Genomic DNA, 17360 nt, shown 5'->3' on the forward strand with positions numbered 1-17360 from the left:
ATTGAACTGCCGAAGAAATTGCTTGACCAGCTTAAATTTTGGATCAATAGTGAGAGTGTGCTCAGCGAGTTCTCTCGGTACACCCGACATGTCAGAAGGTTTCCATGCAAAGATGTCCCTGTTCTCATGGATGAACTCAATGAGCGCGCTTTCCTATTTGGGATCCAGATTAGCACTGATACTGAACTGCTTGGACGAGTTGCCTGGAACAAAATCAACAAGCTTGGTGTCATCGGCCGACTTAAACTTCATCACTGGCTCATGCTCTGTGGTTGGCTTCTTCAAAGACGTCATGTCCGCTGGGTCAACATTGCCCTTGTAGAACTTCAACTCTTCTGTCGCACAAATAGATTCAGCGTAAGCAGCATCGCCTTCCTCACATTCCAAGGCTATCTTCTGACTCCCATGCACTGTGATGGTGCCCTTATGACCTGGCATCTTGAGCTGCAAATAAACATAACACGGTCATGCCATGAACTTGGCATAAGCCGGCCATCCAAACAGGGCGTGATACGGGCTCTTGATTTTGACCACCTCATCTCCAAAGGCCACTTCCAGTTCAATCTTACCCACTGGGTACGCCGACTTACCAGGGACAACCCCATGAAAAACAGTGTTGGAAGTCTTGAGATTTTTATTGGTCAACCCCATGCAACGAAAAGTCTCATAATAAAGGATATTGATGCTACTGCCTCCATCCATGAGCACCTTAGTGAACTTATATCCGCCAACCTGAGGTGCCACCACCAAGGCCAAGTGACCCAGATTGTCAACCCGGGGAGGATGATCTTCCCTACTCCATAGAATAGGCTTCTCAGACCATATCAAGTAACGAGGAACTACCGGTTCAACAGCGTTCACAGCCCTCTTATGAAGCTTCTGATCCCATTTGCATAAAATGGTGGTAAAAAGATGATATTGACCACTATTCAGCTGCTTTGGATTACTCTGATATCCACCTTGCTGCTGCTGCTGACCTCCCTGGCCAGATTGGTGATTATAACCACCTTGATTACCTTCAGAGCCTTGAAAATTGAAATTTGAACTGCCGCCCGGGCCATGAAAGCCGCCGCCACCCGAGCCGCCGCCTGGCCCATGATTACCGTCGAACATGTTGGAATTCTTGAAAGCCTTCATGATCGTCCAGTCCTTCCATAGGTGAGTGGCCGGTTTCTGTGGAGTACCATGCCTTGGACAGGGCTCATTTAGCAACTAATCAAGCGTGGGGCTTGACCCGCCAGACCGAGGAGGTGGTCTCCCCTTACGTTGTTGATTGTTGCCCTACGAATCGGTGTTAGCCACAAACTCCAAGCTACCATCAGCCTTACATTTATTATTACCTCCTTGATTTGCCGGGTTATGCTGAGGAACCTTGGAGTTACCGTTCTTCTTTCCCTTCCCTGTCTTCTCATCATCAGACTCGAGATCCTTGGTACTATCAGAGTCAGCATATTTGACTAGAGCCGCCATCAGCTGGCCCATGTCATTACAATCGCGCTTGAGCCGCCCCAGCTTCATCTTCAGAGGCATAAAACGGCAATTTTTCTCCAACATTAAGACTGCAGAACCGGCATCCATCTTATCAGACAAATGTATTATGGCTTTGACCCGGCACCCACTGGGTCGTGGACTCACCCTCCTCTTGCTTGCAATTAGTCAAATCCATAATAGACATGGGCTGCTTGCACATATCTTTGAAGTTCTGAATAAACCAGGCCTTTAACTCTGCCCATGACCCGATGGAATTAGGCGGCATCCCCTTCAACCAAGTGTGGGCCGTCCCATCATACATAATGGTGAAGTATTTGGCCATCGCAGCATCACTGACTTCCAGTAGCTCATAGCTTTCAATCCATGCCCCAGGCTGTAAGTCGGCCGTGTAATTAGGCACCTTTCGAGGCCCCTTGAAATCCTTGGGCAAACGCTCGTTACTCAAAGCCGGCACCAGACAAGGGACACCTCCAGTCCTAGTGGTCAGGCCCGTCTCAATAGAAGTCATCGGATAAACTGGAAAAGACTGGTAAGCCACCCGTTGAGCCGCCTGCTCAGCCACCTGCTGAGCCGCCCGCTCAGCCTCTTGACGTATCTTGTCCTGATCAACTAAGTTAAGAGCTCCATCACGCGCCGGGTCATGCCCGCACGGCTGGTCACGATGCCGGGTGTTGCTTGAAACGGCCGCTGAATCCATGTGCCTGCTATAACACGGGATCCAGCTTGGGCGAGGGGTTGAATGAATCTTGTCTCGGCAATACGAGTATGCCTCCTGCTGCACCAAAGCCGTCTGAAGAAGTTCTCTGACCCTCCGAGTTTCAACCGTTCTCGGAGAGTCGCCCTCCACCGGGAGAGTCGCCAATCGTGTCGCCGCCGCAATCATGTTCTCCTGTTGGTACGTAATGAGGTGGAGCAGTATTCATCTGAGGAGGTTCCATTACACGTGGCTGAACCGGCGTCCCAGCCCCGGGTGTTGCGACTCAGTTTACCTCCGGCAGGTTACTCGGCCCTTAACCGGGTATACGGAAGGGATTTCGAAGATCATAAACCGGAGGCAGACGGGATTGAGTCTTCTCTAGCCTGCACTATATCCTGTTTTAACTGCGCCACTTCCGCATCATGTTGAGCTTGATCCGCCGGGTTAACCATGACGGTTAATAGAGCTATCATCTTATCCATGAGACCCATCAGCACCTGAGCCAGCGGGCGCACATGGCCTCCTGCCCCGGCTGCCGCTGACCTGGAGGTTATCACTGCCGCAGCCGTAGAGTTCTGAACGGGCTGCGTGCCAGCCATGAAGATCCCAACTCTGCTCGGCAGCTCACGGAGGTCCGGAATACTACTGCCATCAGAATAGCCCCCAAGTCCGCCTCTTGCAATTGATACAACGAATTTGTCTCACCCGTGGATGACTCGCCATCAGAATAGATGGCCGTCTCACCGCCAAACACAGATCCTTCAGAAAGGTCCCCTCCGTGGATGCATCCCACGAAGGCACGCTTCATGGCAGGCTGAGCTCGGGCGGGTCTCGCATGCTGAGCCGTCTCGACGAGGTCGGTGCAGATGTCCGGCTCAGGGCCCGGCTCGCCGATCTTGCCGATGAAGACATGGATTCCACCGAAGGGGACCCGGTACCCGTACTCAATTGAGCCGATGTCGGGGCCCCAGCCTGCATCGTCAATGTAGAGCTTGCCATGACGACTCTTGGTCATCCACAGCGTATCCCTTGAGCCCTTCGAAGTTCCCTTCAAGAACTGAAATCCATCGTGCGCTGGCCCCATGGTGGGCGCCAACTGTCGTGGAATTGTCACATCAGATGTCCTAGTGAAAGGACTTAGTCGTGGAGCCATCGCAACTAGGAAGCTTAAAGGGGTTAATCGGGACAAAGGACACGGGGTTTATACTGGTTCGGCCCCTTACGGGGAAGGTAAAAGCCTATGATCCAGTTTTGAGTGGGATTGCTTATGTCTCGATTACAAGGGAGCGAAATCGCTTGACCTAGCTCTCGATCTGATGTTACTTGCCCTGAACCGCCGCCGGGTCGTCCCTTTATATACAGAGGTCGATGTCCAGCGGCTCTCAGAGTCCCGGCCGGCTCATAAACAGTGTCTGGCTCGGTCTCTATCTATTCTAGCCTTACAACACAAGTTACATACATATGGTGGTTTATCTCTACGGGCCTTGAGTCGCCTTTGGGCTTGGTCCCTTAACTGAACCGCCATCTTCATGTGTCGTCTTGGGCTTCATATCTTGACTCGCCGTAGGTATAACCCGGCCCTACTGAGTGGGTCATACCTAATAGTTATATCCCCAACAGTCTCCCTTCTTGATCCCATCTGACCCTAGGAAACTTTTGCAGGCCTCGATCTCACTCCTTCTCCCCATAGCTTCAGAGATCTTAGACAGACAAAGGATATGGTGGCGTTGTGCCGACTGTCTCCTCTTCTTTTCCTGGAGTAAGGGACCTCAAGATCTGGCATCGGGAGCTTTCTTCGTCTGCATTCGTACTTCATGTATGGGAAAGCCATCTTCCAGGTAGCAGCAGTTGTACTTCATTTGTGATTAAGGATGGTAGCTATTGAAGTGAGTAAATTATCCTTTCAAAGGAGATTTTTATGCCTACTGTTTCTGTATGTTCAGTGTGACCACAAACAAACATGCTGCCTATTAAAGTTCTTGCAGGTGTGATTGTCTTAATTAGAGAAGGCACTGATATAACACGATTTATTTCTGTAACACTTGATCTTGGGTCTGCACTTGCTAATAGAGATGCAGACAAAATAAAGCCACGAGCCTTTGTACTGAATGTAAACATACTCTACAGATCAACACCCATCTTTTAATGCGAGGTCTATACTATCTAGTGCAGTTTATTTACTATGTCTCGGATTCTGAATGTATAGTTAAATTTCATGATTTTAACCTTTCAAGTTATTGGTGTCCGCACATGATTTTAACATATCCCGTTTTCTTTCAAGTTATTGGGATGTTGCTTTGACAGTTGTCATGTACTGCTTATTATTTGCACTATAGTCTCACAATTCTGAATTTAATCTTTTTAGTTGACTAGCATCATATTTCTTGATTGTGACCTCATGCTTAAATAGTTAAATTTGGTAGGTTGCATAGAAATTCGAATTCACTATCTCTAAGAATTAGTATTTATTTTGTGGGGCCACTAAATTCTTCTTCTCTTCCTGGAATTTGCGGCTTACATTGCTAATATCTGATCCTCGATAGCAATGCTCTTTTCCTTCCATGTCGGCCATGCCAAAAAAGCATAGAGGTGAGTATTTGATCCTCCATTAATCTATGTCCTTACTGAAATTGAATGCAGTTTTTCTGGCTCAAGGGCGAGTCTGCACCAATCCACCATGCTCGAGTCTGCACCCATCCATCATGCTCGAGTCTGCACCAATCCATCATGCTCGAGCCAGGGGGGTCACCTATAGTGCGACGGCCAAACCTATCTTGCAGGTTAATTCACTTCTGAATTTTTTTATGGGCTTTAAGATTAACTTATCCGGTTTCATTGCACAATTTTCAAACCATATTAAAATGTTAGTTAACAAGTTCATTGTGCGTTCGATGGAATCATGGTATCATAGGACAGATTTATGTTGTGTCATACTATATGTAGGCAGTTGGTATGATTCTTTTTAAGTTGAAAGTAATGGTGTGGAGTTCGAAGAAAACACATACATCATATTCTATGATATTTGATTCCCTTTTAAGAATCAAGTACATGTCATTTCGAAAGCATATCTTGTTTATATATTGTATTTGTATATAGAACCAGTTTTTTGGATATGTGACTAAACTTGATGTAGACTTGATCCTGGTGAGACTTTTTTACCCAGGATAATAAACCTCTATTGTTCTTGTGCGGTTGCAGGGGAATCATGTACCAGCATAATAAATTATCCCAAATTATATTTCACTAACAAGCCACATATAAGAAGTCAAATTAGGCATATACTATGTTGCAGAGATAATCTTATCTTAGTGTTCCCTGGATATTTCTTTTTTTGTAGCCTCTATTGCAGTCTGCACCGCTGCAAGAATGAAATTAATTTATCCTATATAAATGCTATAATAAGTATTTCAGAACATTTTTCCGCTATTGGGTTTAATATTCTATTCCATTTCTAATGGATAAAAATGTTTGAGGCTACTTCCAGATTTATCCCTTGTTTCTTATGGTCTAATGTGTTTGACAATTTTTTTTTCAGATTTACCTCTCATGTTTGTGCAGCAGGTACAAGGTCTCACCTTGTTGAAGGCTACTTCCGGTTCTTCTATTTTCATTTTCATTTTGTTAATGTACATTTTCGACCTAATAAGGACTTGAGTGATTCGTGGATTATAGCGCATTGGGAGCTTCACGATTGTTCTGGTTACTTTTTGTTGGGGAACGTTGCAGAAAATAAAAAATTTCCTACGGTTTCACCAAGATCCATCTATGAGTTCATCTAAGCAACGAGTGAAAGGAGAGATGCATCTACATACCACTTTGTAGATCGCGTGCGGAAGCGTTCAAAAGAACGGGGTTGAGGTAGTCGTTCTCGTCGTGATCCTATCACCGGAGATCCTAGCGCCGAACGGACGGCACCTCCGCGTTCAACACACGTACGGTCAGCATGACTTCTCCTCCGTCTTGATCCAGCAAGGGGGAAGGAGAGGTTGATCATGATCCAGCAGCATGACGGCGTGGTGGTGGAGGCAGCAGAACTCCGGCAGGGCTTCGCCAAGCTGCTGCGGGAGGAGGACGAGGTGTAGCAGGGGAGGGAGGCGCCAAGACACAAGGGTGCGGCTGCCCTCCCCCCTGCCCTCCTTTATATAGGCCCCTAGGGGGGGCGCCGGCCCTGGGAGATGTAATCTCCCAAGGGGGCGGCGGCCAGGGGGGTGGAGTGCCCCCCAAGGCAAGTGGTGCGCCCTCCCCCCACCTAGGGTTTCCAACCCTAGGCGCAAGGGGGGCCCAAGGGGGGGCACACCAGCCCACTAGGGGCTGGTTCCCCTCCCACTTCAGCCCATGGGGCCCTCCGGGATAGGTGGCCCCACCCGGTGGACCCCCTGGACCCTTCTGGTGGTCCCGGTACAATACCGGGTAACCCCGAAACTTTCCCGATGGCCGAAACAGCACTTCCTATATAGTTTTCTTTACCTCCGAACCATTCCGGAACTCCTCGTGACGTCCGGGATCTCATCTGGGACTCCGAACAACATTCGGTTTGCTGCATACTCATATTCATACAACCCTAGCGTCACCGAACCTTAAGTGTGTAGACCCTACGGGTTCGGGAGACATGCAGACATGACCGAGACAGCTCTCCGGTCAATAACCAACAGCGGGATCTGGATACCCATGTTGGTTCCCACATACTCCTCGATGATCTCATCGGATGAACCACGATGTCGAGGGTTCAAGCAACCCCGTATACTATTCCCTTTGTCAGACGGTATGTTACTTGCCCGAGACTCGATCGTCGGTATCCCAATACCTCGTTCAGTCTCGTTACCAGCAAGTCACTTTACTCGTACCGTAATGCATGATCCCGTGACCAGACACTTGGTCACTTTGAGCTCATTATGATGATGCACTACCGAGTGGGCCCAATGATACCTCTCCGTAAGACGGAGTGACAAATCCCAGTCTCGATCCGTGTCAACCCAACAGACACTTTTGGAGATACATGTAGTGCACCTTTATAGTCACCCAGTTACGTTGTGACGTTTGGTACACCCAAAGCACTCCTACGGTATCCGGGAGTTACACGATCTCATGGTCTAAGGAAGAGATACTTGACATTGGAAAAGCTCTAGCAAAATGAACTACACGATCTTGTGCTATGCTTAGGAATGGGTCTTGTCCATCACATCATTCTCCTAATGATGTGATCCCATTGTCAATGACATTTAATGTCCATAATCAGGAAACCATGACTATTTGTTGACCAACGAGCTAGTCAACTAGAGGCTTACTAGGGACGTATTGTGGTCTATGTATTCACACGTGTATTATGATTTCCGGATAATACAATTATAGCATGAATAAAAGACAATTATCATGAACAAGGAAATATAATAATAATCCTTTTATTATTGCCTCTAGGGCATATTTCCAACAGTCTCCCACTTGCACTAGAGTCAATAATCTAGTTACATTGTGATGAATCGAACACCCATAGAGTTCTGGTGTTGATCATGTTTTGCTCGCAGAAGAGGTTTACTCAATGGATCTGCGACATTCAGATCCATATGTACTTTGCAAATTTCTATGTCTCTATCTTGAACATTTTCACGGATGGAGTTGAAACGACGCTTGATGTGCCTGGTCTTCTTGTGAAACCTGGGCTCCTTGGCAAGGGCAATAGCTTCAGTGTTGTCACAGAAGAGTTTGATCGGCCCCGACGCATTGGGTATGACTCCTAGGTCGATGATGAACTCCTTCACCCAAATTGCTTCATGCGCTGCCTCTGAGGCTGCCATGTACTCCGCTTCACATGTAGATCCCGCCACGACGCTCTGCTTGCAGCTGCACCAGCTTACTGCTCCACCATTCAACATATACATGTATCCGGTTTGTGACTTAGAGTCATCCAGATCTGTGTAGAAGCTAGCGTCGACGTAACCCTTTACGACGAGCTCTTCGTCACCTCCATAAACGAGAAACATGTCCTTTGTCCTTTTCAGGTACTTCAGGATATTCTTGACCGCTGTCCAGTGTTCCTTGCCGGGACTACTTTGGTACCTTCCTACCAAACTTACGGCAAGGTTTACATCAGGTCTGGTACACAGCATGGCATACATAATAGATCCTATGGCTGAGGCATAGGGGATGACGCTCATCTCTTCTTTATCTTTTGCCGTGGTCGGGCATTGAGCCGAGCTCAATCTCACACCTTGCAGTACAGGCAAGAACCCTTTCTTGGACTGATCCATTTTGAACTTCTTCAAAATCTTATCAAGGTATGTGCTTTGTGAAAGACCTATGAGGTGTCTCGATCTATCCCTATAGATCTTGATGCCTAATATGTAAGCAGCTTCTCCAAGGTCCTTCATTGAAAAACACTTATTCAAGTAGGCCTTAATTCTGTCCAAGAATTCTATATCATTTCCCATCAAAAGTATGTCATCTACATATAATATGAGAAATGCTACAGAGCTCCCACTCACTTTCTTGTAAACGCAGGCTTCTCCATAAGTCTGCATAAACCCAAACGCTTTGATCATCTCATCAAAGCGAATGTCCCAACTCCGAGATGCTTGCACCAGCCCATAAATGGATCGCTGGAGCTTGCATACTTTGTTAGCATTCTTAGGATCGACAAAACCTTCCGGCTGCAACATATATAGCTCTTCCTTAAGATAGCCGTTAAGGAATGCCGTTTTGACGTCCATCTGCCATATCTCATAATCATAGTATGCGGCAATTGCTAACATGATTTGGACGGACTTAAGCTTCGCTATGGGAGAGAAAGTCTCATCGTAGTCAACCCCTTGAACTTGTCGATAAACCTTAGCAACAAGTCGAGCTTTATAGATGGTGACATTACCATCTGCGTCCATCTTCTTCTTAAAGATCCATTTGTTTTCTATCGCTCGCCGATCATCGGGCAGGTCAGTCAAAGTCCATACTTTGTTTTCATACATGGATTCTATCTCGGATTGCATGGCTTCTAGCCATTTGTTGGAATCTGGGCCCGCCATCGCTTCTTCATAGTTCGAAGGTTCACCATTGTCTAACAACATGATTTCCAGGACAGGTTTGCCATACCACTCTGGTGTGGAACGTGTCCTTGTGGACCTACGAAGTTCAGTAGCAACTTGATCAGAAGTACCTTGATCATCATCATTAATTTCCTCTCCAGTCGGTGTAGGCACCACGGGAACGTTTTCCTGAGCTGCACTACTTTCCGGTTCAAGAGGTAGTACTTCATCGAGTTCTACTTTCCTCCCACTTACTCCTTTCGAGAGAAACTCTTTTTCCAGAAAGGATCCATTCTTGGCAACAAAGATCTTGCCTTCGTATCTAAGGTAGAAGGTATACCCAATGGTTTCTTTGGGGTATCCTATGAAGACGCATTTTTCCGACTTGGGTTCGAGCTTTTCAGGTTGAAGTTTCTTGACATAAGCATCGCATCCCCAAACTTTTAGAAATGGCAGCTTAGGTTTCTTCCCAAATCATAATTCATATGGTGTCGTCTCAACGGATTTAGACGGTGCCCTATTTAAAGTGAATGTAGCCGTCTCTAGAGCGTATCCCCAAAATGATAGCGGTAAATCGGTAAGAGACATCATAGATCGCACCATATCCAATAGAGTGCGATTACGACGTTCGGACACACCGTTACGCTGAGGTGTTCCAGGCGGCATGAGTTTTGAAACGATTCCATATTTTCTTAAGTGTGTACCAAATTCGTGACTTAAATATTCTCCTCCACGATCCGATCATAAGAATTTTATCTTTCGGTCACGTTGATTCTCTACTTCATTCTGAAATTCCTTGAACTTTTCAAAGGTCTCAGACTTGTGTTTCATCAAGTAGACATACTCATATCTACTTAAGTCATCAGTGAGAGTGAGAACATAACGATATCCACCGCGAGCCTCAACGCTCATTGGACCACACACATCAGTATGTATGATTTCCAATAAGTTGGTTGCTCGCTCCATAGTTCCGGAGAACGGAGTCTTGGTCATTTTGCCCATGAGGCATGGTTCGCATGTGTCAAATGATTCATAATCGAGAGACTCTAAAAGTCCATCAGCATGGAGCTTCTTCATGCGCTTGACACCAATGTGACCAAGGCGGCAGTGCCACAAGTATGTGGGACTATCGTTATCAACTTTACATCTTTTGGTATTCACACTATGAATATGTGTAACATTACGTTCGAGATTCATTAAGAATAAACCACTGACCATCGGGGCATGACCATAAAACATATCTCTCATATAAATAGAACAACCATTATTCTCGGATTTAAATGAGTAGCCATCTCGCATCAAACGAGATCCAGATACAATGTTCATGGTCAAACTTGGCACTAAATAACAATTATTGAGGTTTAAAACTAATCCCGTAGGTAAATGTAGAGGTAGCGTGCCGACGGCGATCACATCGACCTTGGAACCATTCCCGACGCGCATCGTCACCTCGTCCTTCGCCAGTATCTGCTTATTCCGCAGCTCCTGCTGTGAGTTACAAATATGAGCAACGGCACCTGTATCAAATACCCAAGAGTTACTATGAGTGCTGGTAAGGTACATATCAATTACATGTATATCACATATACCTTTAGTGTTGCCGGCCTTCTTGTCCGCTAAGTATTTGGGGGCAGTTCCGCTTCTAGTGACCCTTTCCTTTGCAATAAAAACACTCAGTCTCAGGCTTGGGTCCATTTTTTGACTTCTTCCCAGCAACTGGCTTACCGGGCGCGGCAACATCTTTGCCGTCCTTCTTGAAGTTCTTCTTACCCTTGCCCTTTTTGAACTTAGTGGTCTTATTGACCATCAACACTTGATGTTCTTTCTTGATTTCAACCTCTGCTGATTTCAGCATTGAAAATACTTCAGGAATGGTCTTCACCATCCCCTGCATATTGTAGTTCAGCACAAAGCTCTTGTAGCTTGGTGGGAGCGACTGAAGGATTCTGTCAATGACCGCCTCGTCTGGGAGGTTGATCTCCAGCTGGGACAGGCGGTTGTGCAACCCAGACATTTTGAGTATGTGCTCACTGACAGAACTGCTTTCCTCCATCTTACAGCTATAGAACTTGTCGGAGACTTCATATCTCTCGACCCGGGCATGAGCTTGGAAAACCATTTTCAGCTCCTCGAACATCTCATATGCTCCGTGTTTCTCAAAACGCTTTTGGAGCCCCGGTTCTAAGCTGTAAAGCATGCCGCACTGAACGAGGGAGTAATCATCAGCACGTGATTGCAAAGTGTTCATAATGTCTTGGTTCTCTGGGATGGGTGCTTCACCTAGCGGTGCATCTAGGACATAATCTTTCTTGGCTGCTATGAGGATGATCCTCAGGTTCCGGACCCAGTCCGAATAGTTGCTGCCATCATCTTTCAGCTTGGTTTTCTCTAGGAACGCTTTGAAGTTCATGTTGACATGAGCGTTGGCCATTTGATCTACAAGACATATTTTGCAAAAGTTTTAGACTAAGTTCATGATAATGAAGTTGATCTAAACAAATTATTTAATGAACTCCCACTCAGATTGACATCCCTCTAGTCATCTAAGTGTTTACACGATCCGAGTCGACTAGGCCATGTCAGATCATCACGTGAGACGGACTAGTCATCATCGGTGAACATCTCCATGTTGATCGTATCTTCCATACGACACATGTTCGACCTTTCGGTCTCTTGTGTTCTGAGGCCATGTCTGTACATGCTAGGCTCGTCAAGTTAACCCTAAGTGTTTCTGCATGTGTAAAACTGTCTTACACCCGTTGTATGTGAATGTAAGGATCTATCACACCCGATCATCACGTGGTGCTTCGAAACGACGAACTTTAGCAACGGTGCACAGTTAGGGGGAACACTTTCTTAAAATTATTATAAGGGATCATCTTATTTACTACCGCCGTTCTAAGTAAACAAGATGCATAAAACATAATAAACATCACATGCAATTATATAGTAGTGACATGATATGGCCAATATCATATAGCTCCTTCGATCTCCATCTTCGGGGCTCCATGATCATCTTCGTCACCGGCATGACACCATGATCTCCATCATCATGATCTCCATCATCGTGTCTTCATGAAGTTGTCACGCCAACGACTACTTCTACTTCTATGGCTAACGCGTTTACCAATAAAGTAAAGTAATTTACATGGCGTTCTTCAATGACACGCAGGTCATACAAAAATAAAGACAACTCCTATGGCTCCTGCCGGTTGTCATACTCATCAACATGCAAGTCGTGATTCCTATTACAAGAACATGATCTCATACATCACAATATATCATTCATCATTCATCACAACTTCTGACCATATCACATCACATGACAATTGCTGCAAAAACAAGTTAGACGTCCTCTAATTGTTGTTGCATCTTTTACGTGGCTGCAATTGGGTTCTAGCAAGAATGTTTTCTTACCTACGAATAACCACAACGTGATTTTGTCAACTTCTATTTACCCTTCATAAGGACCCTTTTCATCTAATCCGCTCCAACTAAAGTAGGAGAGACAGACACCCGCTAGCCACCTTATGCAACTAGTGCATGTCAGTCGGTGGAACCTGTCTCACGTAAGCGTACGTGTAAGGTCGGTCCGGGCCGCTTCATCCCACAATACCGCTGAAGCAAGAAAAGACTAGTAGCGACAAGCAAGTTGACAAGATCTATGCCCACAACAAATTTGTGTTCTACTCGTGCAATAGAGAACTACGCATAGACCTGACTCATGATGCCACTGTTGGGGAACGTTGCAGAAAATAAAAAAATTCCTACGGTTTCACCAAGATCCATCTATGAGTTCATCTAAGCAACGAGTGAAAGGAGAGATGCATCTACATACCATTTTGTAGATCGCGTGCGGAAGCGTTCAAAAGAACGGGGTTGAGGTAGTCGTTCTCGTCGTGATCCTATCACCGGAGATCCTAGCGCCGAACGGACGGCACCTCCGCGTTCAACACGTACGGTCAGCGTGACGTCTCCTTCGTATTGATCCAGCAAGGGGGAAGGAGAGGTTGATGATGATCCAGCAGCACGACGGCGTGGTGGTGGATGCAGCAGAACTCCGGCAGGGCTTCGCCAAGCTGCTGCGGGAGGAGGACGAGGTGTAGCAGGGGAGGGAGGCGCCAAGACACAAGGCTGCGGCTGCCCTCCCCCCTGCCCTCCTTTATATAGGCCCCCAGGGGGGGCGGCGGCCCTGGGAGATGCAATCTCCCAAGGGGGCGGCGGCCAGGGGGGGTGGAGTGCCCCCCAAGGCAAGTGGTGCGCCCCCCCCCCCCACCTAGGGTTTCCAACCCTAGGCGCAGGGGGGGCAAGGGGGGACGCACCAGCCCACTAGGGGCTGGTTCCCCTCCCACTTCAGCCCATGGGGCCCTCCGGGATAGGTGGCCCCATCCGGTGGACCCCCGGGACCCTTCCGGTGGTCCCGGTACAATACCGGGTAACTCCGAAACTTTCCCGATGACCGAAACAGCACTTCCTATATAGTTTTCTTTACCTCCGGACCATTCCGGAACTCCTCGTGACGTCCGGGATCTCATCCGGGACCCCGAACAACATTCAGTTTGCTGCATACTCATATTCATACAACCCTAGCGTCACCGAACCTTAAGTGTGTAGACCCTACGGGTTCGGGAGACATGCAGACATGACCGAGATAGCTCTCCGGTCAATAACCAACAGCGGGATCTGGATACCCATGTTGGTTCCCACATACTCCTCGATGATCTCATCGGATGAACCACGATGTCGAGGGTTCAAGCAACCCTGTATACTATTCCCTTTGTCAGACGGTATGTTACTTGCCCGAGACTCGATCGTCGGTATCCCAATACCTCGTTCAGTCTCGTTACCGGCAAGTCACTTTACTCGTACCGTAATGCATGATCCCGTGACCAGACACTTGGTCACTTTGAGCTCATTATGATGATGCACTACCGAGTGGGCCCAGTGATACCTCTCCGTAACACGGAGTGAGAAATCCCAGTCTCGATCCGTGTCAACCCAACAAACACTTTTGGAGATACCTGTAGTGCACCTTTATAGTCACCCAGTTACGTTGTGACGTTTGGTACACCCAAAGCACTCCTACGGTATCCGGAAGTTACACGATCTCATGGTCTAAGGAAGAGATACTTGACATTGGAAAAGCTCTAGCAAAATGAACTACACGATCTTGTGCTATGCTTAGGAATGGGTCTTGTCCATCACATCATTCTCCTAATGATGTGATCCCGTTGTCAATGACATCTAATGTCCATAGTCAGGAAACCATGACTATCTGTTGACCAACGAGCTTGTCAACTAGAGGCTTACTAGGGACGTATTGTGGTCTATGTATTCACACGTGTATTACGATTTCCGGATAATACAATTATAGCATGAATAAAAGACAATTATCATGAACAAGGAAATATAATAATAATCCTTTTATTATTGCCTCTAGGGCATATTTCCAACACTTTTACACAAAGTCATTGTAGCACAAGTTGCATGTATAGCTTGTGATACATGGTGATGCATCTTTGCAAGGTTAATTGTGTGTCCCATTTATTGATGATTTGACAGTGTCTAATTTAGTGGTTTACATTGAAGGTGCATAATAGCAAGTAAGATATGATTAGGCTTAAGATATAAGAAGAACAATGATTATATAAGAAACTTAAATACACATGGTGTCGCTTTTGTAAAGAATGGAGTTACGAGAATAGGTGAAATATGCTCCGTGGGACGAAATTGACTACGCATTTTGTGTATGTTCAGGGTTTAGAAGTCCATTGTGTGTGCATGCTTGATATGAGATATGTTGCTCGTATGAAAAGAACTATATCTACAAAGCTATATTTAGTTCAAATTAAGATTTGAGCTACATTATTACACTCATTCATTCTATTGAGATAATTATGGCCTAACTAGGATGTCTGAGAATTTTTTCTACGATTATACGTGCATTGCACGTGCATACTTACTAGTAGGGGAAACGAAACCAAGCAAGATGACGTGCCACACTCAACTTTCCACCAAAAGAGCTCTACCGCGAGGAAACTAAAAATTCAGGACCAGAGAAGTTGCAAGTCCAGTAACCAATTTTTAACCTGCAGAGACCAAACGACAATGAAGACGATTGCCTTTTCCATTTCTTTCAATTCGAATGGATAGATGATACTAAAATCTACCGTAGAAGCCATGAACTAGGGCGCAAGCATCATGATCAGTTCCTTCACGACGGACGGTTGGCTTCTAATTAGATCGTCGAAACCATCAATGGCCCCGACAGCCCTCAGATTCCCAGGCGCGCCCAGAAATTTGTAGCAGGCCTTCCTCAGCCCATCACATTGGTGGTTCTCAGCAAGTTCCAGGATGGTTGTCGTGGTGTTACGCCAATGAACCCGCATATCTTAGCTTCACATATGAGCTTTAACCGCTGCAGATCGTACCTATCGGCCGCGACGAGCAGGTGCAGCCATTGCCATATCGCATCTTCACCATCTTCCTTCTCCATCTCCGGCTCCGGGTCACAATAAATGAATGCAAGCATTGCCCTGAAAACTCGAGGCTCCATGTCATCTATGTGTATGGCACTAGCGGTAGATGTGCCCTCCTTCATTGGGCCGAAGAGCTTGGCCTTGAACACTCTAGACCTAGCCGCCAATACACGCCGGTGCGCGGAAATTGTCTCGCCACCAACCTCAAACGTCACGTCGTTGCCTTCCTTGGCCATGAAGAGATCGGTGAAGTGCTGCTGCACGTCTGGCGGTGGCACCGTAACGAAAGATGAGGTGGCGCCGGTTCCCTTGGCATCGTCGTCCTCGATGACGATGATGTCACACCGGATGGTGAAACTATCGTCCTTGAGATGCTCCGAGTCTTCCAAGTCATCCCTGCTTATGAAATTGGAGTAGCACGTACCACAAGATTTGCCACGGAAGTGACGTACTGAACCCGAACGGATGTATGCCGAGCGCTGCCTGCCGAACTGGTTAATGAAGCTAATCTCGAACTGCGCCTTTACAGGCTTGGCAACATCCTGAGCGAGGAGGAGGGAAGCAGATACATAGCCGGCCCTGGCCGACGACGAACCGTTGGGATGGCACCTGAGAAGCCAGAGATACCCTCCGACTCTGAAAGGCCGAGACTCGATGTGATCGCCGTTGGGGACGTCGGCCTTTGTGCGTGAGTAGCCTTCGACCACAAGGAGATGGTACCCCCTGGCGGCGCTGGTGCAGTTGAAGACCGATGCTGAAGGCCAGAGTCTGCCGTCGCGGATCACGGATACGCCAGCGAACGACATGGGGACTGATCGATGAACTCCGTCGTTACGTACGTATACGTCTGGCGGCGGTTGGCTTTTCGTCTTAGGCTGGTCATAGTGGGGAGTAACTTAGACTAGTAACATACATATGTTACTAGTCTATGTTACTACCTTCATAGTGGGTAGTGTCATAGGTGTGGTAACATAGTTGCCTTCATTTATTACTTTGTAGACTCATTATGCATTGGAAACCGCTATGTGATGGTAACATATTATGTTACTCTATTTGCCTCTCTCCTCATTAACTACTTGCCACATCATCATTTTTGCTTATGTGGCATCTATGTTACTACCTATGTTACTCCCACTATGACCAGCCTTAGGGTTTTATGTGTACGTGGTCCTTGTTGAGTTTGACTTTTGTTTACCTCTTATTAGTTGAGTTTGACTTTGGATCAGGTTTGGTCAAGTTTTTTTTTACCAGGGAAGGTTTAGTCAAGTTTTTTTTAAGAAAATGTCATCATGCATGGCTAGCTTTATTGATTTGGCAAAATTGTTACATCGTTCACTAAGGAGTTTACAAGAAAATCTGGGGGTTTAGTCAAGTTATTAGTACATGAGAAATGTAGGATGTTCCCAATTAATATGAACCGCTCATTTCATCATCCATTAAGGAATACTATGCATTATATACTACTCCCTCCGTCCTATAATGTAAGACGTTTTTTGACATTAAGATATGGACAACTATCATGTACGATTAATATGGACTTTCCCTTTATAAAAATAAGGAAATAAATTGCTAAAGTATATATGATGCTAAACCTAGGAAATGTATCATGCATAGTGCTAAACTTTCCATGTCATTTTCTACATGACACGTGCTTGCCATTGTTTTTTCCGAGCTTGGTTA

At 46.4% G+C, this 17360-nt stretch overlaps 1 protein-coding gene across 1 annotated transcript in view; it reads right to left on the reverse strand.

Annotated features, from left to right (window-relative positions):
• Positions 1 to 16486, reverse strand: part of LOC119350734 (BTB/POZ and MATH domain-containing protein 2-like) — a 42429-nt gene extending 25943 nt beyond the window's left edge. The window contains exon 1 of the mRNA XM_037618421.1: positions 15633 to 16486. Within this exon, the coding sequence (XP_037474318.1) occupies positions 15633 to 16486 (854 nt within the window). The remainder of the gene's footprint in view (positions 1 to 15632) is intronic.
• Between the last annotated feature and the right edge of the window lie 874 nt (positions 16487 to 17360).

The sequence above is a fragment of the Triticum dicoccoides genome, chromosome 1B, assembly GCF_002162155.2.
Source record: "Triticum dicoccoides isolate Atlit2015 ecotype Zavitan chromosome 1B, WEW_v2.0, whole genome shotgun sequence".
NCBI lineage: Eukaryota > Viridiplantae > Streptophyta > Magnoliopsida > Poales > Poaceae > Triticum > Triticum dicoccoides.